Source organism: Protomyctophum parallelum (genome assembly GCF_964188405.1).
Source record: "Protomyctophum parallelum genome assembly, chromosome: 14".
Taxonomy (NCBI): Eukaryota; Metazoa; Chordata; class Actinopteri; order Myctophiformes; family Myctophidae; genus Protomyctophum; species Protomyctophum parallelum.
The window spans coordinates 29,982,520-30,009,271 of NC_139709.1; the positions used below are offsets into that span (position 1 = coordinate 29,982,520).

Here is a 26,752-nt window from a genome sequence, read left to right on the forward strand (position 1 = left end):
ACCTGTCTATATACTTCCTTAATGTCAACGAAGTCCACACCCACAACACCAGAGGGAGTTCAACAAACCATGTGTGTAGCAGAGTGGCTCAGAGCCTCTGCCTGATGGCCTCAAAAGTCTAATATCTCCCCTGGTCCAGAGGGCAAGATGTTGGACTTTCACGCGGGAGGCCCTAGTTCGATAACCTGACGCTGCCAGATCCAAGAAGCTTGCTACACAAATTTGTTTCACAGCTTATTGGGATCTGGGATCGCGGAAGCAAATTCGATGACGGGGCTGTTCCTTTTTTTCAAGATACTTGGTAGATGATTGGATGGGACCGTCTGTCTATCACCGTGTGGGCGTGCAAACACAACCAATCATATTGACGTGTCTATATAGCTTCACATCCGGTTTCGCACATATCCCGCCCTTAGCTCACGCTGATTGGTTCGGTACGGAACGGATTTGTGTCAGCTCAACTCCCTGAGAGATCCCAGATGAGTGCTGTGTTGGGGAACATGGTTACCCAATACTGCCCCCATCTGGCAGTGTCAGGTTACTAGTTCGAATCCCGGGCGTTACATGTGCAACCCAGATTAGGCACAAACAAGGGACTAAATCCATTTAGCTCCTATGCCACCAAAATGTGGAACGCCCTACCAACAGTCATTAAGACATGTGAATCCCTTGACTCCTTCAAAAACGCTCTCAAAGGGCACCTACAGATGGCTGCAATTCGAAACTGCAGGCTCCATAAATCCCCCACCCACCCCTTTTTCCCCTCACTGTAGGCCTATATGTTTTTTCCCTTTTTACCTTTATGGTGATTTCCTGTTTTTGGCTATATAGTAGTGTATATTTGTACGTCTCTAAATGTTATGATGAATTGAACATGGTGGACAAGTAAACAAGTGTAATGCTTTATGGTGTCGTCCACAGTTAGCAGTCTTGTATTGAGTTTTGCTTGAAATGTACTGTAATTCTCCAAAACTTAATACATTCTTAAATCAATCAATCAATCAGGTTTGGGGTCAGGGTGGTCACCTCTTGGTACTATAGCACCTCAAAAGCTCTTAAAACAAGGCTCCAGACTTCCCAAAACAAACTGGTCACTCTTGGCCTCACTCCCCTCACCCCTGCCCACTTTGACAGGCTGGAATGGCTTAGGGTTGACGACAGACTAGTACAGCATCTTGCAACAATGGGTCTGGTCCACAAGATTCGATACACCACCAAGATACCCATGTACCTGTCTATATACTTCCTTAATGTCAACGAAGTCCACACCCACAACACCAGAGGGAGTTCAACAAACCATGTGTGTAGCAGAATGGCTCAGAGCCTCTGCCTGATGGCCTCAAAAGTGTAATATCTCCCCTGGTCCAGAGGGCAAGATGTTGGACTTTCACGCGGGAGGCCCTAGTTCGAATCCCGGGCGTTACATGTGCAACCCAGATTAGGCACAAACAAGGGACTAAATCCATTTAGCTCCTATGCCACCAAAATGTGGAACGCCCTACCAACAGTCATTAAGACATGTGAATCCCTTGACTCCTTCAAAAACGCTCTCAAAGGGCACCTACGGATGGCTGCAATTCGAAACTGCAGGCTCCATAAATCCCCCACCCACCCCTTTTTCCCCTCACTGTAGGCCTATATGTTTTTTCCCTTTTTACCTTTATGGTGATTTCCTGTTTTTGGCTATATAGTAGTGTATATTTGTACGTCTCTAAATGTTATGATGAATTGAACATGGTGGACAAGTAAACAAGTGTAATGCTTTATGGTGTCGTCCACAGTTAGCAGTCTTGTATTGAGTTTTGCTTCAAATGTACTGTAATTCTCCAAAACTTAATACATTCTTAAATCAATCAATCAATCAGGTTTGGGGTCAGGGTGGTCAAACTGGTCATGTGACGCGTCTGTGTTTTGGAAGGAGGGCAAGAGACTAGTGTTGCCACGTCTGCTTATTATAAGCGACTTTGGACTTGTTTTTTCGTAAATATATTTGCTTAAAATAAAAATAATAGTAGTTGCGTTTTTTTTGAGTGGGGGGGGGTCTAAAGATTAGCTGCTTATTTTTTACTTATTTCGTAATGTCGTTTAGAAACCCACCTGATTGTTCTTTCACGGCAAGTACCCCAGATTGATGTAAGGACCCCCCCCCCATCTGAACATATTTTGTGCCAGAGAGCAATATTTATGTTGTTAAAACTTTTTCCAAAATGACTAGTCACAGTCTAGATTTATGTTTTTCTGCTTCTTTTGGGATTGTTTTTATTTTGTTCTTATACCTGGTTGCTTATTTCTCTCACACATCTGGCAACACCGCAGGAGAGAGCCAGGAGGAAAATGTCGGCGTCCAAGGTGAAGCAGGACATGCCTCCTCCGGGAGGTTATGGTCCTATCGACTATAAGAGGAACCTGCCCAAACGAGGACTATCTGGTACTAAACTACAATATGTAACGCTTTATTTGAGGAAGATCATAATGTGAAAACAAGCATGTGTCTACCGGGGTCAGTGTGACTGACACAGGCACATCAGATGCTAAACGGCTAGCGCTAGCTAACACACAGGTCGCTTATATCTCTGATTCAGTTATAAAGGTGGTCACTGCATGGAGTATTGTCTTTCTTACTGTCTGACATAGCCTAGCTCTGGTCCATAGCTCTAATGCCGTCGCAACGGCAGCAAGAGCAAGGCTATGGACCAGAGTTAAACATAGCCGAAGTAAAGATTTAGATAGCCCTACAAGTAGCCCTCCAAGCAGAACCCAAATGCTACTGAAGTTTCTGACATTTGTTCGACCCAGTGCATTGGGTCCTGTTCCACGTCGTCCATGCCACCTGATTAAAACATTTACTGGCTCATGTTTACATGTTAAAACGCCTCCCCGCGCTCTTTGACGATATTCTTCAGTATGAGGCTTTCTGAATATGTAAAGTATAAGTACACATACATACCTTTGCGAATATCTCCTGTGGCGCGGAAGCCGTTAAGTATTTTTAATATATGTTTGCCCGATTTGGAAGCTTGGATTCTTCTTTTCCTTCCTTGTTTATTGACACCTCATTGTACCGCCTATCTGGCTAGCTAGTGGCGCTATAGCTATGACACAGCAGATCAGAGGCAGGGACGTAGCCTCACAAGCCAACCGCACACCGGGAGGCGGTACAATAAACGGTAAACAAACAAGAAGAAATAAAGCGACCAAATCGGTCAAACAAAGATTAAAAATACTTAACGGCTTCCGCGCCACAGGAGATATTCGCAGCTGGATGTATAGCTACTTAAAGTTACCGATTTCAGAATAACTCAAGGAAAATAATGGCGTCACATGCCGCGGGTCCTATTTTAGAGAGAATCTCCACATCCGCATTTAGGAATTTCCATACGAAAATACAGTAGTGAGCAGGGACCCAACGTAAAACTCAACAAAATATCAAAAAAGTTTTACGTAGGGTCCCGAAAGGGGCTACCCTACAAGCAGAACCCAATGCTACTGAAGTTTTACGGAGGGTTCCGAGAGGGGCTAAGATTTAGAGTAGACTCGTAGATGTATTTATCGATTCTGACATTTTCAATCTTGTCGATTCTGACATTTTCAATCTTGTCAGAATCGATAAATACATCTACGAGAGTCTATATCTCAGGCTACTGTCTGACATACGTTTGGCTGCGTTTAAGTGGCTTTGTGTCGCCTGTTTATGTGACACATTGAGATTCATGTTAGCACTGCAGTCTGTTTATATTCAGCAGCACTGACTGCACTACAGTGACTCGCCTAGCTTCGGCAGCAGCGTACTATAGAGGTTACAAACGGAGCTAGGATTCACCCTGTCACTGAAATCAAATATTCCCGATGGACAATGAGCCTCATTAGGGTAGGAAGTATGAATTTGACATTTGTAATCGGCTTTTGAATTGTCACACGTCATGTAAACTCAAGAGAACAGAATCAGAATACGTACTGTGACACGAATTAAATGGCATTAAAGTATGATAGCATGTTTGAAGAAGTATAAAAGATGACTTCACAACATAGGCTGTTCTCTCAAAACATATATAAAGAGGTCTGTTTTCATGATCTTCATGCCATAGAAATGCATTGTTCAGGCATTCCAGGCACAGAAATGATAGTGGTGCCTTTGTTAATTAATGTTATTTTCTTTGCAGGCTATAGCATGTTTGGCATTGGAATTGGATTTATGCTGTTTGGCTACTGGAGGCTGTTTAAATGGAACAGAGAGAGGAGGTGAGATGAGCGTACTGAAAAAAACTGTTTTAACCATAGGCCTTACTTGCATTTACACCAATTTCCCATGGGCTACACCAAATATCTTTGCCGAAAATAGCCATTCTATAAGCTCATGAAGCGCGGTGAGCTTGTAAATCGGCTATTTTCCTAGGGATGATAGTGTTCACAACATGGTTAATATAAAAGATGTCATGATGTAATATTCACAACTAAGCTGACAGTGTCCCATGTCGTATGCACATTGTAGGCTGAATCTTATTGAGGAGCTGGAGACCAGGATAGCTCTAATGCCCTTGCTGCAAGCAGAACACGATCGAAGGTGAATGCATACTTTTGTGTACACACACACACACACACACACACACACACACACACACACAATAAATAAATATTCTACATTTTGTGGTATCACCCATATTTTAGAAGGTGCAGTAATATAAAGTAAGTGTTGTATACAATTCCATGTTCTGATAGCTGTAATTGCTGAGAGTGTTTGTGCCCTGTCTCTCTGGCTGTTTAGTAAGGGTCCCAATTTTATACAAACATATTAAATTGAAATCGGATGAAATTGACAACCTCCCGGGCAGACCCCTGTTACTGAACAAACTCATTTTGACCCAAAAAAACCCCCAAACGTTTTGTTTTAACTTTACACTACATTTAATCACAAGCCATATATTATATGGTGTCACATGAATAAAACACGTCGTATCGAGGCACAGTCTGAGCTTGTAGGTCGGCTGTTAAAAAAAAAAGAAGAAATCACAACCATGTGAAGTGGAGGGCCCTCTTATATCATACAGTACCTCACATTCTGGCCAATCACGATTTGCGTCTTCACATTTCTGCCCTCACTTTTATCTTCAATATGTACGTTGCTCAGCCAATCAAATCATCGCTATGGGGTGATCAGACAATCACATGCCAATGTTTGTGTTTACACAAACCCGGAAAGCTCACATTAGCAAAAAGGTTTGCAGATTAAGACAAATAGGGACACCAGGTTTAAAGTGGTTAAATGACTCTGGAATTTAAACTTTTTCTCACCAGCACATTACGAATGATGAAGGAGAATTTAGAGGAAGAGGCCATTATCATGAAGGACATCCCGGGCTGGAAGGTAAAAAGGCTGTTTTTCCTCTCAGGGTTTGTTCCCTGGATGTAGTCTCTTTTCCACTACAAGAGAGAAGTGAGCCGTGCCTTGAAATTGGATTGGGTCTGGGGATCCTTTAGGATTTTTAACGATTCCATTTACCTTAACGATCCCGATTCCTTAACCCATTCTGACCTGAGATCAGATTCATACGAGGTTTCCACTGGACACACACTGGTCTGATTAACCCATTCTGACCTGAGATCAGATTCTAAAAATGTCAGTCGTTCTTCGATTTTTCAAAAAATAGCAGACCTACAAGCTCGTAGCGCGCCACTCGGTGGCGCGATATGAGCTTGTAGATCTGCTATTTTTCAATAGCTAAAGCATAACATGCATGCTAACACCTAAACGGGTGCCCGTTCAGAATGGGTTAATGATTCCTATAGGGGGTTCCAAATGGACCTGTATGGGTCTGTAACTCTGAGAGTGTACACTAGAATGGAACCAAATCGACCCTTATAGATTGGTTCCATCTGTACACCGAGTTATGGTGGTCCTTGAAATAAAAAACTTGGAAACCCATTTCCAAGTGTGAAACAGATTTTGGTTCCTCAATGTTGGATCCAGGGGTCATCACCAATCACCATGCCAGCTTGTGGTGAAATATTTGATATTACCATCAATATTTTGATGGCAATATTTGAAATATTTGCCACCGACATGCAAAACAAGTTATCAATATTACTAGAAACACATGTAGAATTTACAGTACAAATGGAGTCTTGATATGCCATAGTGTCTACTGTATTCCACTGCGCTACGCATTTTAAAACAAGCCACTTATCCAAAAAATAAAAGACTATCTACAAGCGCACAACACACATCACAGCATGTTCTGAGCTTGTAAATCCGCAATTGTCTCATTTATAGCCTATAACGTGTTAAAGTGGTTAGCTATACTTTAGAAAACCTGAAGATTGGGAAGTTATCCACTGTATACTGGCAGTCAAAGTATATTGTATTGTATTTGGGATTTCAATAAAAAAACAGACAGTGCTTCCATCTTACATTGCAGGAGAAAAAGGGCCACAATAGCTGCAAAGGTGTATTATACTTATTACTTCATAATATAAGGTTATTACAGTATTTTATAGACAGATGGAGTGATCAGATGAGTGTTACTTGTGGACAGGAGACAACATTGTTCTACCAGCTAAACTAGTTTTTTCAATAGTTGGTTTCCATTAAAGTGAGCAGGTACTGTTGATGAGAAAGAATGCGGAATGGAAAGACTTTAGTCAATACAGATACTGTACTTGTGTACATGATGATTAATGAAGGGCATGGCAGGACTTTAAAGGAATGCAGTGTCACAATAGTTTGACGCAAAGGTGCCTAACTTTGATCAGAGGTCTGATGGTGAGGCTGTGGATTGATGGATTATGCTTGTCGAGTGTAATTATAATTATTATTAGACACTTAGAAACTTTTGATTATGAAAAGTCTTCTGTTATCTTGTCTCTCTGTCCTTCAGGTTGGGGAGAAGGTCTTCCACACTGACCGCTGGGTGCCACCCCTCTCACAGGAGCTGTACAACCTCAAGCCCCGTGAAGAGCTTTTGCACAATCGCTTCGGGTTCCGGTGGTACGTGTAGTACTGCTTGGACGGGACATCTGGACATGTGTCTACCGCATCCAATACCATGTGGACATGAGCCTAGGCTCTATCTTGCTTGTAAATGTTCTATATTAAAGTTATCTTTTTTCTGTACCATAGCTTGATTTACCTGTCTTTGTTGAGGAGCGCTAGATCCTCCTACAGTATATACAGCCTTTTGTCCTAACCACTTTTTTTTTTTTTTACAGTCTATGGTCCTAACTCATGTCACATTTGACATTGACAATGAGAATTTCACACGGGTGTGATTTTGTTTTTGTTTACCACTATTTTGGGCTTGTTACAGGCACATTCTCAAAAATTAGACCAGGCCTGTTGGGAAATTATTTCAGCTTTATTATTTCTTCATGTAAATTAATGTCCTTCTTTTCATTTATGAAGTGGGGTTGTACAGTTTTTCATTCTATATTGATTAAAAATAGGTGGTAGTTTGAGACTGCATTGCAGATAAGATGGCTGTGTACTGGAGCATACAGAGAAAACCCAGAGTCCAACCACTAACTCACAGGATGCCAAACACTTTTTGCTCATGCAGTTTGACATTGGATATTTAATAGTGCAAAATTCTTGTTTAATGAGCCATATTAAAAAAAAAAAAAAACTTCTGGATAGTGCAATAAAATATTTAGTCATTATGCTGATGCATAGCCTGCCTACTGTAGTGTAATCGTACATTTCCAAGTACAGGCTACAAGGTACCCCCCACTGATTTTGTATTTTCATGTGTTGGCCTGATCCAGTATTCAATAACTAGACCATGTAGTAAATGAAACTATCGAGAGAAGTGTTCCCTCTCCAACAGAAACTGAGAAAAGTAGCGGATGCAGAAGCAGGCCGAGAGAGAACTATTCTGTAACACTAGAGGCCATTCTTTTTTTTTTTTTTAACCTACCCTTGCCGTTTCTAGAGCCCAGATTTTACAGGGCTACAGAAAAGCTCTTGCCAACAGACAAATTTCAATTTCAGAGAAATTCCTATGAAAAGATTATATTGGAGACAAGGTCCTCCCACCCATTTCTACTGGGGTATAACTGCAGATCCAGAATGAGTGAGAATCAGATGGTTTCATTTTGTGGTCACCTGCAGGTCATATGAATATACCTCTGTGAGGTGGAGGGGCGCTGACGTCAGGAACGTGGAGTGTGTCCAGTTGAAATTAGGTCAGGGTCAGCCAATCAAACATGAGGCAGGCATCATTAGAAAATCCATGATGTAAAAATAGGCCATATTGCCAAACAGCCACAAACAAGCACTTTAGCTGAGGGGGGAAAAACTGATGTAATTTTGGGTAATTTAACCAGAAAAGAGCATGTTTACTGCATTAAGTATTATTTGCCTTTGCTTATTAGAATAGATTTCTAAAAACAGACACTGTCACATTAACTACACACTGAATACATCAAGATACCAGATTTTGTTTTTTGTAACTTTATTCCATATCCAGTAATACCAGTACATCTGGTACTTCCAGTAAAGCAATACATTTTCATTAGTATGGTACCAGTGGAAAATGTTTAAATGTAGTGGTATTGTCAATATCCATTGTCCATGTTGTCAGTCTGTAATGCTCCACAAAGGTCTGTTTGGACCAGCCCTCGCAGATGATCATCTCTTTCTGATCCCACATGTAGCCACTGCAGAGTCCAGACAGCTGCCATGCTGAACCTGGTAGAATCAACACAAAGAACCACCGTTAAGGACTTCTAACCATTATTGGTCTACTGTACTGAGTGGACCTCAGACAGAACTACAGTACATAAACTATTACCTTTAAACACATTTGGAAAAAAAATCCACAAAAGCTCAAGGAATAAAGAACACCTCGATTGCCCAGGGTTATTTAATCCATTAAATCAGTGCGCCCAGCGATTTATAGCAGCGGAAAACTTTTACCGACGGACCGGATGTTATCCCGGATGTGGCTGGAGCAGTATGATTAAATCTACCACAACTAGCGACTGGACTGCGGTGGGCCGTCTAACACATGATCTTTGCTTAGAATTGGACGGAATGATTTAGATCCAGAGTTAACGTTTTAAGATTTTCAGTCTCGTCGGCTAAACAGGGGGGGGGACATTTTCAATGACGTCCCACTGTTGAGCAACATTTGATGTTGCACAACAGTGGGACGTCATCGAAAATGTTCCAGGCGCTCCCAGCCTGTGGAGCGATGCGATCGGTTTTGATATCAATAATCTCTGTCCTATTAGGGTTAGGGTCCGTCTGGGGCCATTAAACTAAGGACCTAAGGAACAGCAATGTCCGTGTCCGCCTATGTGTCGTCCGCCTATGTGTTAATGAGCACGAGTATGACTATTAGTACCAGTAGGGGCGCTGTTGTACAGAAACAGATAGTGCTGTAGTGTTGCCTGATAATGAGAGAGGAGGGGGGAGAGGGGAGTTGCACCACTCAGTTCACACGGGTGTGATTTTTCTATTCACTTGGTCTGCTCTGCCGGAAACATGGCAAAAAAAGGCCATTGTTGTATACCACACCAGACAACCAATATAAGGCAACATTTTCCAAATTTCATCACACTTTTAAGTAGCATGCAATTTTTTTTTCATGATTCTGAATCCATTCCAAGCATTAGTTTTGCATGAAAAACACCTAAATTCAGCCATAGCCACTTGTGACTTGCCCAAAATGTGACCAAATGTGCTGACCTCATCACATTTGTGATGACAGCTATGGTTGTCAGCAAGGTGTTTTTCGTGCAAAACTAATGCTTGGAATAGTTTCAGAATCATGAAAACCCCCTAGTTTGAGATGTCACATGCTACTTGAAGCATGATGAAATTTTGACATTTTTACCTTATAATATACATCTATGGTGTGGTATACAAAAATCACACCCGTGTGAAGTTAGGGGCACTAATATATTAAAGTCTAACTCATGTTGCTAAATGGATTAAACAATACAAAACCTCAAACCCGAGAATCCCGGGTTTGGTGGACTAGGGTACTAATTTAAACCTTCGTGTTCCTCATTTCTGGCGGACTCCGTGTTAAATAGCACTATGTAAAATCATCATCTTTTATTTTTATTGCTGGTACAGCCAGTAACCGGTTGACTAAATCACTAATTAAGGCATTAACCTTTGTTTTATGAAATATTCCAGACCATTATAGTCCCTGCACACTGCTGTGTTTTGGGATTTTTAGCAGCATTTTCCCACTGGTTTTCCGAAAAACGCATCTAGTCTGCAAGGACCTTTAGGGTTGTATTTACGTGTCCTATTGCTAGGGCCGATTCATACTCCTATTTACCGCTGTAGTGCCGAAATGATTTCTGCTCGTCAGAAATTTTCAGCCCCCCAAACCTCAAATGACACATTGTAGGCTCTACAGAGCCAAACCGACTTTTATTCGGCTCTAAAATAGGAGTATGAATCGCACCTTTGTTTGACCAATTAAAATACACAAAATAAATAACGACTAGGGTTGGAACCAGATCAAACATTGAGGAACTGGAAACGGTTCCATCACATTTGGAACCGTTTCCAGAACAGTTTTTTTTCACTGTCAGAGATGCTATGTGGACTTCATGACCGCTACGCAATTATCTGATATTACTTGATCCAAGGATAAAGGACCATGGATCAAGTAATAGATATCCTGCCAAGGTGGCTCCCCCAATTGTGCAGGCCTCATACATATTCTGACAATCCAAGGAAATCCTTTGAAAAGGAAAATCACGTGACTGGGCTGTGCCATGACACTTTCATGGGAGCCAAACTACACCCGGAAGTTTGGCAGAATGCACTGTCATCACTGGAGTCAATGAGAGCTCAGTGACCAGCCTATGAACGCTATTTCTGAATGACAGACCTTTTGTCGCTTCTGGAAAACAGAAGACATAACGCATAATTGTCTGCTGTGTTGCTTTTCGATGTGTACACTGTAATTTCACAAAGTACCAAGTATCGCGAGACTTCCCAACGTTTCCTGTCTGGCAGCCAAATCTCGCGATACCTCCGAGCCAGAAACGATTCCTGCTGCCGGTTAGATCCTCAGATAAAATTATATACTGTGCACATCAAAAAGCAAGTGATTACAAAAAAACCTGTGATAGGTCTTAGTTTATATTCCTGAACCGATTATATGACAAAGGTCTCAATTGTTAAAAATTAATGTTTGTTATGAGCTGGTCCAGCCGGCTGCATTCACTGCCATGTATTCATTGAACTCATGCTCCTTTGAATTGACTGGATCAGCTTGGCATGTCTATGTAAGGCAACTGAGTCACAATCATTCAAAAGCCACAAGGACATCAAGTACTTACTTGGGAGTTTTTATCTGAAGCGGTCACTGCCAACCGAGGCCAGTCATTTCAGGTAGGGGGATGCCCAGGTTAACCATCCACAATCAGGTTATCCTGAACAAAAAAAAAGGAAAAGACAAATTAGATACTCATTTCCACTTAAAACCCACTAGTAAAACATGCAACGGTAAAAAATAAAATGTATACAAAACAAAAAAAATACAAAAAAATAAAAAATAAAATACAAATACAACTGAATAAAGGACAACACTGAAAATATTATAGAGGCCTAGCGGGTCAATTCAGAGTGCTTTAGGACAGTTTTGTAGAGCAAATGAGAATCGAATGCAAAGTGGACATTAAAAGTGGACATTAGTGGACAGGACTATCATTGGCTGAAGGTTCAATGCTTGGTGGATTCAGAGAAGTTGAGCACCAGAGGCTGGATGTTCAGTTTCCCAATAGACGAGTATCACAAATGAGGAAAGGCCAAGGCATGTTTTCAATGTGACCACATTTGAAGCAGGACTAATATAGCCAACTCTGAAGGTTATTCATGGAAACATGAGAACTCAGTTTGAAGGATGTGAGCAGGAGAGCAAAAGAGTTTTTGTTACCTCAAGTGAACTGGCCTACTGTTTCTCCACAAATGAACTAGGCAAGAGAGCAGCTTTCATCTCTGACGAGCACTTGTTGGTAGGCGCAACACCTCACTCTCCAAGGACTTGTAGGTTTTTGAAGTAGTACCTCTTGAACGCAATGCAGCATTACATAACCAACACCCATGTTTTCCCACCATTACCATGCACCACTTGGGGGCAAGTTAATTTACCCACCCATAGAGGTGCAATTGAAAGCATCCCCTTGTTTCGACCTGTCAAGACACAGCCAGTGCATGTGTCGTTTGGTTAACGTCCAAATCACCTTGATTATTGTAATTTATAACAACCCTTACACATCTATACATATTTACTCAAGCCCTTTGTCATTCTATTTTAAGGTAATCCACACCCCGAAAGGATTTTACAAATTCCCGACTACCATCTTTTAAGATGGCACAACTATAGGATACAAGTCCTCTATGTATAGTTACAGGTTCTCCTCAGACTTTTAATTTCCATGTTTCAAGCGACAGGTTCTCTAGCAGCTATAGATGTTTTGAGCCGACTGTAAATCAGCAAAGTACCTCCATAGGAGGTACTTTCGAAAGGCACAAGAATCAGCATTATTTTCCAACAAATTGTTTAATAGGCTCCATGAAGTCAATTTGACAAAAAAAAATCCAACGTTGATAATACAAAGAACATAAAGTACAAAATTGTTCCCAGTTGGGATATTATAATATTGGGGAGTAGTAGTTACATTTGACGTTGATCACAAGTTTAAGTCCATTACAGCACATTTTAAAAAATGCAGACGTTGAGCAGAGCAAATATACCTTGGCTGACTGTAGCATGCTGCAATTTGCAACTTCATCAACAGCCGACCACCTCGTATGGTTCACCTGTCTGAAAGGAATTCACTTTTTTTGGGAAAGGAACATTTACAGGACCCTAAGCTTCTCCAAGTATTAAAAAAATAACTTAATGCTCAGGATCTGCTGCCTAGAGGAACACCAAGGAATGTGGTATAAAATCCAGAAAATCCTTTCTGAACAGATCTCATTCTCGCTCAGTTTAAAACTTAGCAGGAGGTAGATCAGACAATTAAAAAAAGAAAAACAAGGTCAGCAAACTTAAGAGGAACCCCCCCTATACTAATCAGGTCAACGCATCAACAGTACTGGTCAAGAACAGGGCTAAGCATGCTAAGATGGTGGCTGACCAAAAACTACCATCTTTTAAATGTGATATTCACCAACCTGCAAATTTAAAGCCCCTATCAACTCAGGTATTCCCATCAACGTAATCAAATAAAGTTATCTAAATGCCTTTAATAAAAGATCCAAACTCAAGGATAGCATCTTAAAACTAACTTGTTTAAACATGGTCATTTGAAGAGCAAAGGTTCATGGCTACATTTAAAGATGCTTGAGCAACTAAAACATAAGTTTTCAAAAAAATCAGAGTAACAGTAACACGAGGACATTTTTCTTGAGGAGCGCATCTTTTAAATACAGCCAGCCAAGGGATGATCTTGAATTCAGGGAGATTTTTAGTCGTTTGCAGCTGAGGACAAGAAGTGGGCACACAGGTAAAGACACTGAAGTTCAGGCAAGTTCAAGAGTTTTGACATCCTACTCATCCCAAAATATACATATAAAAAAAGAACATCCTTTTGCAGAAGGCTGTTAATTGAAGGGAGTGCTGATTGGAGTTTTTTTTTAATAGTTCGGGTGCCAGCATTATTTGGATTCAGACTACGAAGACAGCTTCACACTAACCATTTAAGCCCAATAGTCAAATGTTTACCGTTTTACACGCTCACAACACGGATCATTTTGAAATGCTGTGAACTTGTAGATCTGCTACTATAAACGTTCGGACACTAGCATCATTTGGATTGAGACTACCAAGTCAGCTCCACACTATTTAACCATTTATGCCCAATAGTCAGATGTTCGCCGTTTCACACGCTCACAACATGGATCATTTTGAACTGCTGTTAACTTAATGTAGATCTGCTACCATAAACTTTTCCCCTATAATGGCATGCCCAAAATAGGGATGTCAGGTGTAGTTGCAACAACCCGGTTCAAGAATTGGCCCATGGAGGTTTGGAATAAGGCGGACCTGAGCAGCATTGACACTACTTAAACAGAGGCACACATTACATATGCTTACCATAGCTGTCATATCCGTCCCTGTAGGATCCTCCCGAAGAACGATCATTACCCCTAACAGTAAAGACACAACCATTAAAACCATGCGGGATGAACGCACTGTACACAGGGGCTCAATTCGCTGATCATTCCTAAATTTAAGGCTTCCCCTTACCTATTGTCCCTGTAGCCACCGCCGGAGGAGTAGCCACCGCCGCCGCCGCCGCTCCTGTATCCGCCACCGCCGCCACCGCCGTAACTTCTGTCTCCTCCGCCATAGCTCCTGTCTCCGCCGCCACCGTAACCTCTGTCTCCACCGCCGCTGCTGTAGCTCCTATCCCCGTAGCTCCTGTCACCTCCGTATCCTCCACCACCTACACAAAAACGAGAGGAGAGAGAGAATACATTTGACATGCCATCGATCAAAAATAAATGTGCCATAGATGGGAAAGCCTAATTTAAGAAGTTCGGGTAAAAAACCCACCTCTACCTCTTCCGCCACCACCAAATCCGCCACCACCTCCATATCCTCCTCCTCCCCTTGAGCCTCTGAAACCACCACCGCCACCTCCGGAACGTCCATTTCCCTTTCCAGCCTCATCGACACGGATCGTCCTGCCATCCAGACTCTAAAATGTATAATACATTATCAGTTAGCCAATGGCCATTGTCAATTGTGTTTTATTTGGTGCAGTACCGCGTTGCGCCACCAGGCCACCATGTGTGCCTTACAAAATGGCTTCCATCAAGCCATCTGTGACAATATATCATGACAACTCACCTTTCCATTCATTCCTTCCAATGCATCCTTTGCATCATCGGCACTGTCATACTTCACAAAGCCGAATCCCCGAGACCTGCCTGTCTCTTTGTCTCGGATTACATCAACTGTAAGACACAAAATAAACAAATACACTTAATATAAATAAAATCATGTGAATTAATTTGTAATTTCTCATATGGATTGCAAGTAGTTTACCTTTGGCAATGTTTCCATATTTGGAGAAGGCTCCCGCCAACGAGTCCTCGGTGGTGTCGAAGCTCAGCCCACCGATGAACAGCTTACCCTCGTCCGACATGTTTTGCCTAAAGAGAACAAAAATATATTTAAGAGTCAGGTTTTTGCATCAACCCCTTCCGTCGTGCGAAGTGTACTTTACAAATTACATAAGCCGATTGTCGTTGAGCAACCGTGGCATTATAAAACACCGCGAGACCATCATCTAGGTCACGGAGTAACGGAACCTACCCGAGTAACCCGACTTAATATAAATGGTAACATTATGATGTTTAAAGTCCTTTTAAGTAAATGTATGCATTTATTTATGTATATATAAAAATACACATAGCGAACATGGGAAAATGATCGTGGTCCTGGCCAGGCCCGCAGTCTGCCATGGGGCCCTGGCGGGGATTTAGGCTATTAGTATTAGCTGTGCTATCATGATCTCATCCAGTACCACAGAACAGTGCGCCATTTTACACCACGTTGTCGTTATTCCTTTGCAGGTTCCTTTGTCCAGTTACCGTGCGCCATCTTGGCTAGTACAGAGATTTATTTTTGTCCCCCTTGTTCCACGACGCAACAACACAGCGCTTTCTCCAACATGACATTAGTTCAAGGATGTCGAGGGGGGGGGGGGGGGTTAACAAAAAAATAAGTTCAAGGTCAATCGCTAAATAAATAAGAGTCACGGTAGCCGAAAACAAGCCTTCGTTTTGCCTCAACAAAGCAGGTTAAATATGCTATATTGTTGTTTACAGAATACACGGAAACCCATTCATTAAACACATTACAGAGAGAAACTATGAGCAGTTGAAATGCATCACAACATACGTGTCAGAAAGCAGAAACAGATTATATACCTTTAGTTCGCTTTCGCAAGACTGCGATAACGTCTTGCTGACTGTTCGTGTTCGGTCGAGAGAGATGAACTGGGAGGAGGAGGAGTAGGTTTTACTGCGACCTATTTAATAATATCTCGGTGGGAGGGGCCAGTGCTGTACATTTCTCTGCGGCCTGTTTCAATATGTATGAATGTGGAATGCTGCTTTTTATCTTTATTAGCAAATATGGAGTAGGCTCCAAATATGTGGCTCGCATTTTATTTCTCAACATGCAATAATGCACTGGGGGGAAAAAATACAATGACAGACATTTTTTTAAATAGTGTGTGTGATGTATGTATACATACATCATACTAGCTCTGGTCCATAGCTCTAATGCCTTTGAGAGCTATAGGACCTGTGTGTGTGTGTGTGTGTAGCCTACTGTTTTCTTTTTAATCTGGATAGGCCTACATACTTTTAAAATGAAGGATCGGGCCGGTACTAGTCCGGATAAGGTACAGGTGAAGCATAGGTGGGTATAATTTTGCTTACTTCTGTGTGCATCTGTGCATGTCCCTACCTTACATTTTCCTCTTGTACTGGAGGAACCCATTAAAAAGCATGTGAAAGCAGAGCTCGCAAGGGACACCATGATATGCCTAGCTAGAGCACATAAAATCAAACTCTTGCTAGTTTGTCATATTTTATTTTTCCTCAGCCTGTAGCCTATCACCATATATAAGAGCATTTTGAGATTATGTGGCGGGTTACGGGTAAGACTTTCAAACAGAACAAGAACACAAATGGCCACTTAATGGCCCCTGTCCCTGCCGGGGTCTCTTTCGGTACTTATTGACATTTGGGGATGCAGGTCTGCTATGACAATGAGTCCAGCCATGGCACGGTTACGAATATTTCTTGGAGCTAAACACAGCCAAAACTAAGATATGAGCATATTTACAATTAAAGGCCTATTCATAGTCTGGATTTTCGGTGGTAAGGTGACCACCGCTCCGGTGGTGAGCTGACCACCGGAGCTGAAATAACGTTGAGCGGTGGTGAGTAAAAACAGAGAGAAGGGCTGGAGCGGTGGCGGTGGTTTGCTCTTCACCACGGCTCGTGACGTCATGTTGTAGTTCGGTGGTCACCCCACCACCGTAAATCCAGACTATGTATGAGCCTTAAGGCTCAACGTTATTTCAGCTCCGGTGGTCAGCTCACCACCGGAGCGGTGGTCACCTTACCACCGAAAATCCAGACTATGAATAGGCCTTTAGGCATCTATACACTCTTAATCCAGAGCGATTTACATTAAGCAAGAACAAAACATGGCGATACAATTACATCATAATATAAAGACTAGTTATCATGAATCATACGTAAGCTACGAACATAACAGTGGAATATATCTATATCGTGAATCTATGCATATGCCTATACTATATAATGTTTACATAAAATGCTATCTAAGTTACATTAAGTTTAGCCTTTGCATTCGCCTGTAAGGTCATTGGGCTAGGGCGAGTGCTACAGCAAGTGCTAAGATGGAGTCTGAAGAGGTAGGTTTTCAGACTACGGCGGAAGATTGGGAGTGAGTTTGCAGTTCTGATTGTAATGGGAAGTGCATTCCACAGCTTTGAAGCCAGAAGGGAGAAGTTTTGGACATGTGAAGCGTTGTCCCAGCGTTTTTAGTGAAGGTACTTCCAGCTTCCCTGCGTTGGCTGATCTGAGTGCGCGGGAGGGTTTGTAGGGTTCGATCAGACGTGCAAGATATGAGGGTGCCATGCATTTGGTTGCTTTGAATGCCAGCATCAGTTTTGTATTCTGTGGGGGCAGCGACCAGGAGCCAATGGAGGGAGCAGAGAATCACTTAACGGTTAAGTCTTAACCCTTAAGTTATTTAGCAGTATGTCAACTCAATAGCAAAAATAGCCAATCTACAAGAACACAACCTGACACGTTGTGTTGTGAACTTGTACTAAATGACCTTCAGGAACAAGTATGTAAGAAGGAACAACAGCGTTTATTTTGTCTCACAAAACAGTCCAGCTTTTACTCTTATTGGAGCTTTTATTTGTAATCAATCGTGTCACATATCTCTGCAAAAGAACATTTCTCTAAACACATTTGTTGATTGGCCTAGTAAGCTGATCTTTGGACCTACATAGCATACAAAAATCAACTACTTGATACTTTTAAAACAATAAATCTACATAGCACCGGGTACTATAATACTAATAAAGAAATGTTGAACCTTGAGCCTAGAGAACATCAACACACATGGGATGGCCAAACTGAAGGCCAGCTACCAGTTGGAGTTGAATTAGACCGTCCATTATTGGGATTGTACTGATAACATTAACCCTGGCATCTATGTTGGGAAGTCTGGAGCGCTCTGGTGGAGCTGATGCCCCCGCGACCTGACTACGGATAAGCGGTTGGAGATGGATGGATCTATGTTTGGCACACCCAAAAAATCAAAAAACATTTCTTAATAGTTAATACCAGTCAGATAAGTAGAGCTAATAACTATGAAGGCCATAATAGGGGGTATGCGCATGCATGAAGTGAATGGCAAATCAAGTGGCAAAGTGAGTTTAATGTTGTTTAACGTAATTTAATGCAATCAGATTTAGACTTTTCTGTTTGGATGTATGGGCTGTCAAGGCCAGAAAGTCAATTTTTGCCACTCAGTAGACGGTTCAGCATAACACACATACCCTCTATTCTAGTTTATTAGCTGCACTGGTGTATGTACAAGTATGTACTAAGTACTAACTTAAGTACACTTAAGAGGTATTTTCACTTTGAATATTTAACCTTTTCAAGACTGTTCTGCTCCATTAGCTACGATGATTAGCCATGATCTCTGAAGCAAATACTTTGCAGATTTATATTAATACAAAATGTGCATTAACTCAAGCCCTATGTGATGCCATCCATAAAAAAACAAAATACATATTTGATCTACATTTATGTAACAAACGACAGTGATACAAAACCTGCAATGTGGTAATTTTGGGGATAAACAATAAGTCTAAAGCACCTATTTGTCTGCATGCTCAAATAATTTAAACTTTACAGCTTATAGTCTACTATAAGTAGCAGGCATGTTTTTATCACAGGCCTATTTCTACATTGTGGTCTTTTTCCACAACTGGCTATTATTAGTAGGCAGGAATAGAACTATTAATGTCGCGTTCAAGTTTTGCATTTACAGATAAGGTGCCGCCAGGAAAAAAGACAAGTTCAAGTTGGGCATTGGAGTGGAGACCTGGCCAAGAATAATGGCATGGAGGGATGGTATTCAGTCAAACATGCTTGTGAATTCAAATCATTCTCAAATGTGAATGAAAGTCATTAACACATGAAATGTCTGGTTAGGGGGACTGGGGTGGGCTTGGTGTTGGGTCTTTCCATCAACAAGCTGCAAGTGAGCGTGGAAAATGAATATTATTTTTTTGGTGAGTGAAGCTTTTAGTTTCGGCTTACCGAAAATAGTTACAAGAAAAATCTGAGCTGCAATCAACATGCAATGATTTGTAATATGTTTAACCTCTTTCACTCAACTCCACAGCTCCACCCTGTGGGGGGAGGGGAGGCATTGTTCCATTGTGTTGAACTCAGCAAGATGCTTCACCCCAAATGCAGACAATGCGGTCCCAGCTTAGTTATTTTAGATATTCACAGCCCTGGAATATAGAACTAACAATTTGCCATCCCTGTAGGAAGCTCTGAAACATATCACCCCCCAATCCACAAAGTGTTTGTGTAAATATTATCAGTCTGAGTGCAGAGTGGATTCTCAAACTCAGGTGGGGGTTGGGTTTTTTTGTGGCGGGAAAGTTTTATGACGGTGCTGTAAATTAACATAACTTGTTTTTGTAAACCTGCACTCCCTGGATGCCAGAGCAGAACCTTTGCTCTGAATTTTCAGATCGGCCTGCACCACCAAAAGGCCAATCTCTGCAAACTTTTATATTACTCCTAAACATTGTCCAAACATCAAAGCATGCAAGCAATGTTTATCCCCAAAATGACCACTTGCAGGTTGTGTAGCAATGTGTCATTCTCTCTGTAGTCGTGTGATCAACAAGTCAACATGGATCTGTCAGATTTCATATGCCAGTCTGATTGGCATCTATTCTAAAGTTTGCAGTGGCTCATTTGGAAAGAAATAAAGTCTCCCAATATAGTCATGTGTGACTATACATAAATATTAAAGATAAGTCTGTCTAACCTTCCTCCCTTACATCCTCAGAACACAAATATAGAAGGCTTTGAGCTCTGAAGGCACTGTATTGAATAGAACAAAAAAAAACAAAACAAAATCCAAGCCCACTGACATGACTCCGCAGCACAATCAGATCTAAATTCACAATATTCTTATTTGTAATATAATTAGGGCTGTACTGATTTGGCCAATATAATTTCCGCTAATCGATAGGACCTCATCCTGAATTAAAAAATAATAATCTGAATTCAGAAAAAAGGCTTTAACACCGAATTTGAAAAATGCAAGCTTTATCCAAATAAGGAGGCACTGTTCATAAACTGCTTGAATGCATCATTAGTTTAAAAATGTTCCAACTTGTTGACTCTTTTGAAAGCTTCCTCAGAAAACACTGATAAGGCCTTGTGATGAAGGCTGCAAATTCTCACAATAAAACATCTGCTAAAAGATATTGATAGAATATTTTGAGCGATTAGATAGCAAATTTGCATTTTAAGGCCAATATTGATGAGATGACCGGTTAATTGCCCAACCCTAAATATAATGTGTAGAAGTAATACATAACTACAATAAATAAAGTAAAAAAAACGATTTATTGGTCAAGAATTTCCACAAAAACAATATTGTATACAAAGCAGCCTAAGTCACATCTTTTAAATACAGCCGGCCATGGGATGATCTTGAAATTCAGGGAGATTTTGTCGTTTGCAGCTGAGGACAAGAAGTGGGCACACAGGTAAAGACACTGTAGTTCAGACAAGTTCAAGAGTTTGACATCCTATCCATCCCAAAATATACACAAACTGGATTGAGACTACAAATTGTCTCAACTCCACACCATTTAAGTCCACCTAGTACACGTTCACAACATTTGACATGCTGTGAACTTCTAGATCTGTTTAATATAAACCCTTCACCTATAATCGCATGCCCAAAATAGGGATGCCAGGCGTGGTTGCAACAACCTGGTTCAATAATTTGCCCAGGGAGAGGTTAGGAATAAGGGGGACCTGAGCCCATTCACACTACACACACTTACCATAGCAGTCATATCCGTCGCTGTAGGATCCTCCCGAAGAATGACCCCATAAACACCACGACCCCTAGCTGTAAAGACACAATCATTAAAACCATGCGGGATGAAAGCAGGCAGTCAATTCAAATTATTCCTACATATAAGGCTTCCCCTTACTAATTATCCCTGCCGCCGCCACCACCGCCGCCACTCCTGTATCCACCGCCGCCGCCGTAGCTTCGGTCTCCGCCGCCACCGCCGTAGCTCCTGTCTCCGCCACCGCCATAACCTCTGTCTCCGCCACCGCCGTAGCTTCTGTCTCCGCCACCGCCGTAGCTTCTGTCACCTCCGTATCCTCCACCACCTAGACAAATGAGGCGAGAGAATACCCTTAACATGCCATCAATCAAGAATAAATGTGCCATAGATGGGAATGACCAATTAAAGAATTTTAGGTGTATATAAAAAATAAACACCCACCTCTTCCACCACCTCCATATCCTCCTCCTCCCCTTGAGCCTCTGTAACCACCGCCGCCGCCACCACCACCACCACGACCTCCAGAACGTCCATTCCCAGCCTCATCGACACGGATCGTCCTGCCATCCAGACTCTGTAAAGACATCAAAACAATACACCATTTAAGGCACATGGTGGCACCGTGGCACAACATCCTACTGCACCAAATGCAACACATCTGTGACAATATATCATCAACTCACCTTTCCATTCATTCCTTCCAATGCATCCTTGGCATCGTCGGCACTGTCATACTTCACAAAGCCGAATCCACGAGATCTACCCGTCTCTTGGTCTCTGATGACATCAACTGTAGACCAAACGAAATGCATTGAAGATTAAAATCATGAGCGTGAATCAATTTGTGGTTTCAACTTTCCCATATGGATTGCAAGTTGTTTACCTTTGGCAATGTTTCCGTATTTGGCGAACGCTTCCGCCAAGGAGTCCTCTGTGGTGTCGAAGCTCAGCCCACCGATAAACAGCTTACCCTCGTCCGACATGTTTGTCTGAAGAGAATAAAAAAATATATACATTGTCATATTTTATTGATAATGCTGCCAGTTTGAAGACGATCCTGATGACTCAAATGCTAAAGAAACTAGATGGTTCATTATGCATCGATTTTCATGACTGGTTTTCCCAGGGAATCCCCATGGCAAATATGCAATAATGACACATGGAACCAAATAGACCAATACAGGTTCCATGTGTACATGCTTACACAGGATTTTATAATGGGGTCCCAGAAATAATCATGGCCATCATTTAAAAGGTTAACATAATACAAAATGAAAATGTATATGATTCATAAACTAAACAAATAGAACTGTGTGTATACCGTTAACTGGAAACTGCGCTCACTTCAATAGACGCATTCAAACGCTGCATAAAACGCCCGATTTGTGACTAGTCGTACGGCGTGTTGCGCGCAGAACAAAGCAGATCTCCAAGACTACGCGTAGCATCGTCGACGCCACGTTGTAGGCTTGTAGTAGCATCAAGCTTCATTAGCAAATGGGCGTGTACTTTGAGAACAAAGTCTGTGACTGACTGGCATTTTATTGGACTGGTCCATTGTCATGGTCCCCGCTCCCGTTGCCCTTTAATTCCCGTCCCAATCACGTGAATAAAAATCGCGGGAGCCGGACCCCCCACCCCCATTCCTCGGGAATCCCGTGACCAACGGGAATCCCGGGGGAAAAAAGTAATCTTCTAATGAAAGAATAGCCCAAAACAAACCAAGTGATTAAAAGCCATATGTCGGATATTTGAAAATGGCATATTAACAAGCTCACAGCGCGTTTGCAAATGTGACGCCGTGAGCTTCTGGGTTGGCTTTCAATATAAATATAATTGAGGGGAGAAAAAAAAATGGGGGAAAAAAAAAATCGGTAACACAGGACGATGCGCCATTTTACACCACGTTGCCGTTTCAGTAACATTGAACACCAAATCATTCTAGGGATGGGGGTTCGTGGACAAATGGATGTTAATTTGAAGGAGTCCTTGGCATGGAAATGTTTGAGAACCACTGGTTTAAACAACATTTGTAAGCTAGTCTAAATAAGCAACAACACTTTAGAAACCACCCCCCCCCCCCCCCCCCAAAAAAAAATCTACCAATAATCACAGAAACACGAGACCAATCAATGTGGCCTCTAATAAGCAAAAATGTCAATACTGCATTACGTTTAAAAAAGCATGAATAATTACCTTTTAGTTCGTTTTCGCAAGAGACTGCGATGATAAACGTCTCGCTGCTGGCTCGAGTGAGAGGGAACTGGGAGGAATGGAAGTGCGTGCTCTGCTTTTGTTTGAGCGCGACGCGTTTGGTGTAGAAAGAGCCAGTTCCCGTTCTTTCATTTCAACCAATCAGAATAAGTTATGGGCGTATCGTAGAGTGTATGGCCATATATTCCAATCAGATTGCCATACGTCTCAGTGGGCGGGGCTAGTGCTGTGCATTTCACTGCGGCCTGTTTAAATATGTATTCATTTCGGAGGGTTCAGCATCACCACCAGAGGCTCAGAGCCCAGAGTCATGGAGTCAGACACTAAAGACAGAGTTACGAAAACTCCGTTCACTTCATGGGGCCAGTCCAATGGCGGCTCTCCTACATAGAATTATATTGAGAATAGGGACATCAAACCTTAGAGTATATATGATACTCATATCATATATACTCTAAGCATAAAACAGGGACAAGTCCTGGACCGGAAGTAGGCAGAAATGCATTGGACTCAGGCAACATCCCAGCTTTAATCATCTCAAATCCCTTTATTTTATATTGTTTTGTAGTAATCGTACAACATAAACATTATAGAGACTTTAGTTGTTACTGTACAATACTTAAAAACAGTTGGCATGTTGCACACATGCCTAAAATGTCTCTTATTTGCGCCGCCCTCGTTGAAAACAATGTATTTCAAACTCCAGCTTGTCCGCCTTTCAGGCCGCATGAACAGCGCTCGAGTGCTCGGTTTCTGCCCCCCCAATATCGCAACTGCTCTATTAGACGGGCCTGAGGCTACATACTAATTCCTACAGGGGTTGTGTTTATAAACACGCCCCCGGGCAAGTTAAGTTTACTGAGGTTAGGGCTAGGTTTAGGCTGTCAATCACAGCGACTGTTCAATCACAGCGCGTCGACTGCACAACCCGTGTAGGCTTTGGTATGTCGCGGCTCTAGCTCTGAGCAATGAGCATCACTGGCAGCCGCCAGCGGGCAGGCTTTTTTGTTTGACCCGTTTAACTTTATTTGCAATTGCAAATAATATGGAGTAGGCTTGCATTTTATTTCTCAAACACTCCATGTCAACATACAATGTACAAATACAGTATGGACAATGAATGACACATTTTTAAACGAGTCGATAGGCTAGTATTTCGTTGTTTTGTGTAAAATGATGTAAAATGATTAAATGTAGGATCAGGCCCATTGCTAGGATGAAGTGATTGAGAGACAGGCAGTTGATTGATTGATTGATTGATTGATTTTCCTTATAGGCATAGCCTATATAAATATTCACTATCTTACATTTTTCTTTTGTAATTGAACCATTTAAAAAAGCTTGTGAAACTGCATTTTATTAGCATTTTATCACATTCAATATTCATAATGGCTCACCCCTGACCTAATTGTAGCATATTAGGCCAAGGATAGAAGCGCATGGATAGGCCTATATCAAACTCTGCTTAGCATTTCTTGTTGGCATTTTCAATTTCAATTCAGATTAATTGAAAATGGAGGACCCTCATGTAAGCAAGTCTTATTTTTCTGGTGTCATCCTCGTAGCAGTTTTTAATTGTATTGACCTGTATTCCGTTGAACTGTACCTATATTCTACAAGTACAAACTGTGAATATCATTTTCAATCAATCAATCTATGAGAATGAGTCCAGCCATGGCACATATCAATATGTATTGGAGCTAAACACATCCAAAACAAAGGATATGAGTATAGTTCAGTGGTTCTTGTCTGCGGACCCCCATTTGAAAATATGTTGTGCTAGGGAACAGATTTGTGCTGTAAAATCTTTCACAATCATTCAAAATAGAGAACTTTCAAAAGGCTTTGGAAACAGCAGATCTACAAGCTCATAACGCGTTTGCAGTGCACGTGACATGTTCTAATCTAATATTAGCTCTTTTTAATAGCTGAAGTAGTATTAAAGTTGTTAAACTGTTCCTCGGTTTGCTGGGTACCCCCTGGAACGCCATCTAGTTCTCAATGTGGGGTCCAGGGGGCCCTGGACCTCACATTGAGAACCAGTGACATAGATTTCAGATCTCAGACTGTTCTTTAACCACTCATCGGTTAAGTCTTAACCCTTAGCCGATCTATAGGCTATAGCACATAACACGTCGCAACCCGACACATGTTGTGAGCATGTACAAAATGACCTTCAGGAACAAGAATGTGAGGAAGTGCAAGGAACAACATGCAGTGTTTGTTTTGTCTGACAAAACTATGTCCAGGTTTTATTCTGATCAAACCACAATGACCCTCTTATCGGAGTCTTATTTAATCAATCTTGTGTCATAGTTCAGTAAACTCATCTTCAGGTCTACATATGATTAAAAAACTACTTTTGTGTTTGCTGTGTGTTTTTGAAAGTCTTGATACTTTCAAAACAACAAATCTACTCTATAGCATCAGTAGGCCTACTACTAATGACGAAATGTTGAACCTTGAGCCTAGAGAACATCAACACACAGGGGATGCCAACAAAGTGATGACCAGCAACAGTTGGAGTTGAACTAGTAGACCCTTGGGATTGTTCTTTTTGGGCAAACATTTAAAAACAAAAAAATATATATGATATGGACTTCGGGGAGTTGGTCTTTCTGCATTTATCAAGCTGCAAGTGAGCTTGGAACATGCACCATTTTTTTATCTGATGGATGAGCATTTTAGTTATAATAATAATGCAAAGAAAAAAAGCTAAAAGCTGTTGAAAAGCTAAAAAGCTGCCATCAATGTGTGTGTGTGTGTGTGTGTGTGTGTGTGTGTGTGTGCGCTTGGTTTAACCTCATTCACTCAGACATTCAGATCCACAGCTCCACCGTGTGGGGGGAGGGGAGGCATTGTTCCATTGTGTTGAACTCAGCAAGATGCTTCACCAAAACCAGCAGATATAAGACAATGAGAACTTCATGCATGAGACACAGCCCTGGACGGACTATAGTAGAACTGCGAGAGTCGACAAGAAAGTATATATATTTTGAGCCAAGGTGTGAATCATTTGCCTCCACCCACACACGCACACACACTTCAATGAAGTGTTAACACTTCTTAATCAACATCAGAGGTTTTTTTTGTGGGTTCAGACTACTATCTTTAAATTATCTCTGTGTGTGTGTGTGTGTGTGTGTGTGTGTGTGTGTGTGTGTGTGTGTGTGTGTGTGTGTGTGTGTGTGTGTGTGTGTGTGTGTGTGTGTGTGTGTGTGTGTGTGTGTGTGTGTGTGTGTGTGTGTGTCTCTCTCTCTCTCTCTCTCTCTCTCTCTCTCTCTCTCTCTCTCTCTCTCTGGTACTTAAAATAAATCTCTACCACCAGATTCTATTCATATCTTTAGTCCTGTCTGTCTTGTTTTATTGCTCACTATCC

At 41.6% G+C, this 26,752-nt stretch overlaps 3 protein-coding genes across 11 annotated transcripts; 1 reads left to right on the forward strand and 2 right to left on the reverse strand.

Annotated features, from left to right (window-relative positions):
* Positions 1-2,308: 2,308 nt before the first annotated feature.
* On the forward strand, positions 2,309-7,113 carry LOC310870700 (NADH dehydrogenase [ubiquinone] 1 alpha subcomplex subunit 13-like). Its single transcript, XM_083781973.1, has 5 exons — positions 2,309-2,428; positions 4,161-4,239; positions 4,490-4,561; positions 5,293-5,362; positions 6,873-7,113. The coding sequence occupies exons 1-5, from the start codon at positions 2,335-2,337 to the stop codon at positions 6,990-6,992; spliced, it is 435 nt and encodes a 144-aa protein (XP_083638099.1). The 5' UTR covers positions 2,309-2,334; the 3' UTR covers positions 6,993-7,113.
* Positions 7,114-8,427: 1,314 nt separating this feature from the next.
* On the reverse strand, positions 8,428-16,017 carry LOC310870169 (cold-inducible RNA-binding protein B-like). Of its 8 annotated transcripts, XR_014570212.1 has the most exons (8): positions 15,908-16,017; positions 15,021-15,127; positions 14,823-14,929; positions 14,526-14,670; positions 14,217-14,415; positions 14,064-14,116; positions 11,302-11,394; positions 8,428-8,680 (listed from the first exon to the last, which is right to left on the reverse strand). XR_014570212.1 is itself a non-coding variant. In XM_083781255.1 (7 exons), the coding sequence occupies exons 2-7, from the start codon at positions 15,118-15,120 to the stop codon at positions 13,435-13,437; spliced, it is 597 nt and encodes a 198-aa protein (XP_083637381.1). In that variant the 5' UTR covers positions 15,121-15,127; positions 15,908-16,017; the 3' UTR covers positions 12,506-13,434. The 8 variants fall into 8 exon arrangements, 4 of the variants coding, with proteins under 4 accessions (XP_083637381.1, XP_083637379.1, XP_083637380.1 ...); XR_014570213.1 differs by lacking the exon at positions 8,428-8,680 and having other exon boundaries at positions 11,312-11,394; positions 14,064-14,120; XR_014570214.1 differs by lacking the exons at positions 8,428-8,680; positions 11,302-11,394 and adding an exon at positions 12,506-12,788 and having other exon boundaries at positions 14,064-14,120.
* Positions 16,018-20,679: 4,662 nt separating this feature from the next.
* Positions 20,680-23,474, reverse strand: LOC310870171 (cold-inducible RNA-binding protein A-like). 2 transcript variants are annotated; one of them, XM_083781257.1, is made up of 8 exons: positions 23,356-23,473; positions 22,043-22,148; positions 21,843-21,949; positions 21,601-21,733; positions 21,424-21,484; positions 21,298-21,348; positions 21,145-21,212; positions 20,680-20,816 (listed from the first exon to the last, which is right to left on the reverse strand). In XM_083781257.1, the coding sequence occupies exons 2-7, from the start codon at positions 22,140-22,142 to the stop codon at positions 21,209-21,211; spliced, it is 456 nt and encodes a 151-aa protein (XP_083637383.1). In that variant the 5' UTR covers positions 22,143-22,148; positions 23,356-23,473; the 3' UTR covers positions 20,680-20,816; positions 21,145-21,208. The 2 variants fall into 2 exon arrangements, with proteins under 2 accessions (XP_083637383.1, XP_083637382.1); XM_083781256.1 differs by having other exon boundaries at positions 21,298-21,484; positions 23,356-23,474.
* Positions 23,475-26,752: the final 3,278 nt, after the last annotated feature.

Coding starts and splice junctions, on each gene's coding strand:
- LOC310870700 (XM_083781973.1), top strand. CDS start 2,335: ATGTCGGCGTCCAAGGTGAAGCAGGACATGCCTCCTCCGGGAGGTTAT. Junction 4,562..5,292: donor CAAGCAGAACACGATCGAAG/GTGAATGCATAC, acceptor TTTTCTCACCAG/CACATTACGAATGATGAAGG. Junction 5,363..6,872: donor AGGACATCCCGGGCTGGAAG/GTAAAAAGGCTG, acceptor TCTGTCCTTCAG/GTTGGGGAGAAGGTCTTCCA.
- LOC310870169 (XM_083781252.1), bottom strand. CDS start 15,120: ATGTCGGACGAGGGTAAGCTGTTCATCGGTGGGCTGAGCTTCGACACC. Junction 14,930..15,020: donor ATATGGAAACATTGCCAAAG/GTAAACTACTTG, acceptor TGTGTCTTACAG/TTGATGTAATCCGAGACAAA. Junction 14,671..14,822: donor TGGAAGGAATGAATGGAAAG/GTGAGTTGTCAT, acceptor TATACATTTTAG/AGTCTGGATGGCAGGACGAT.
- LOC310870171 (XM_083781256.1), bottom strand. CDS start 22,142: ATGTCGGACGAGGGTAAGCTGTTTATCGGTGGGCTGAGCTTCGACACC. Junction 21,734..21,842: donor TGGAAGGAATGAATGGAAAG/GTGAGTTGATGA, acceptor ATGTCTTTACAG/AGTCTGGATGGCAGGACGAT. Junction 21,485..21,600: donor ATATGGAGGTGGTGGAAGAG/GTGGGTGTTTAT, acceptor TCATTTGTCTAG/GTGGTGGAGGATACGGAGGT.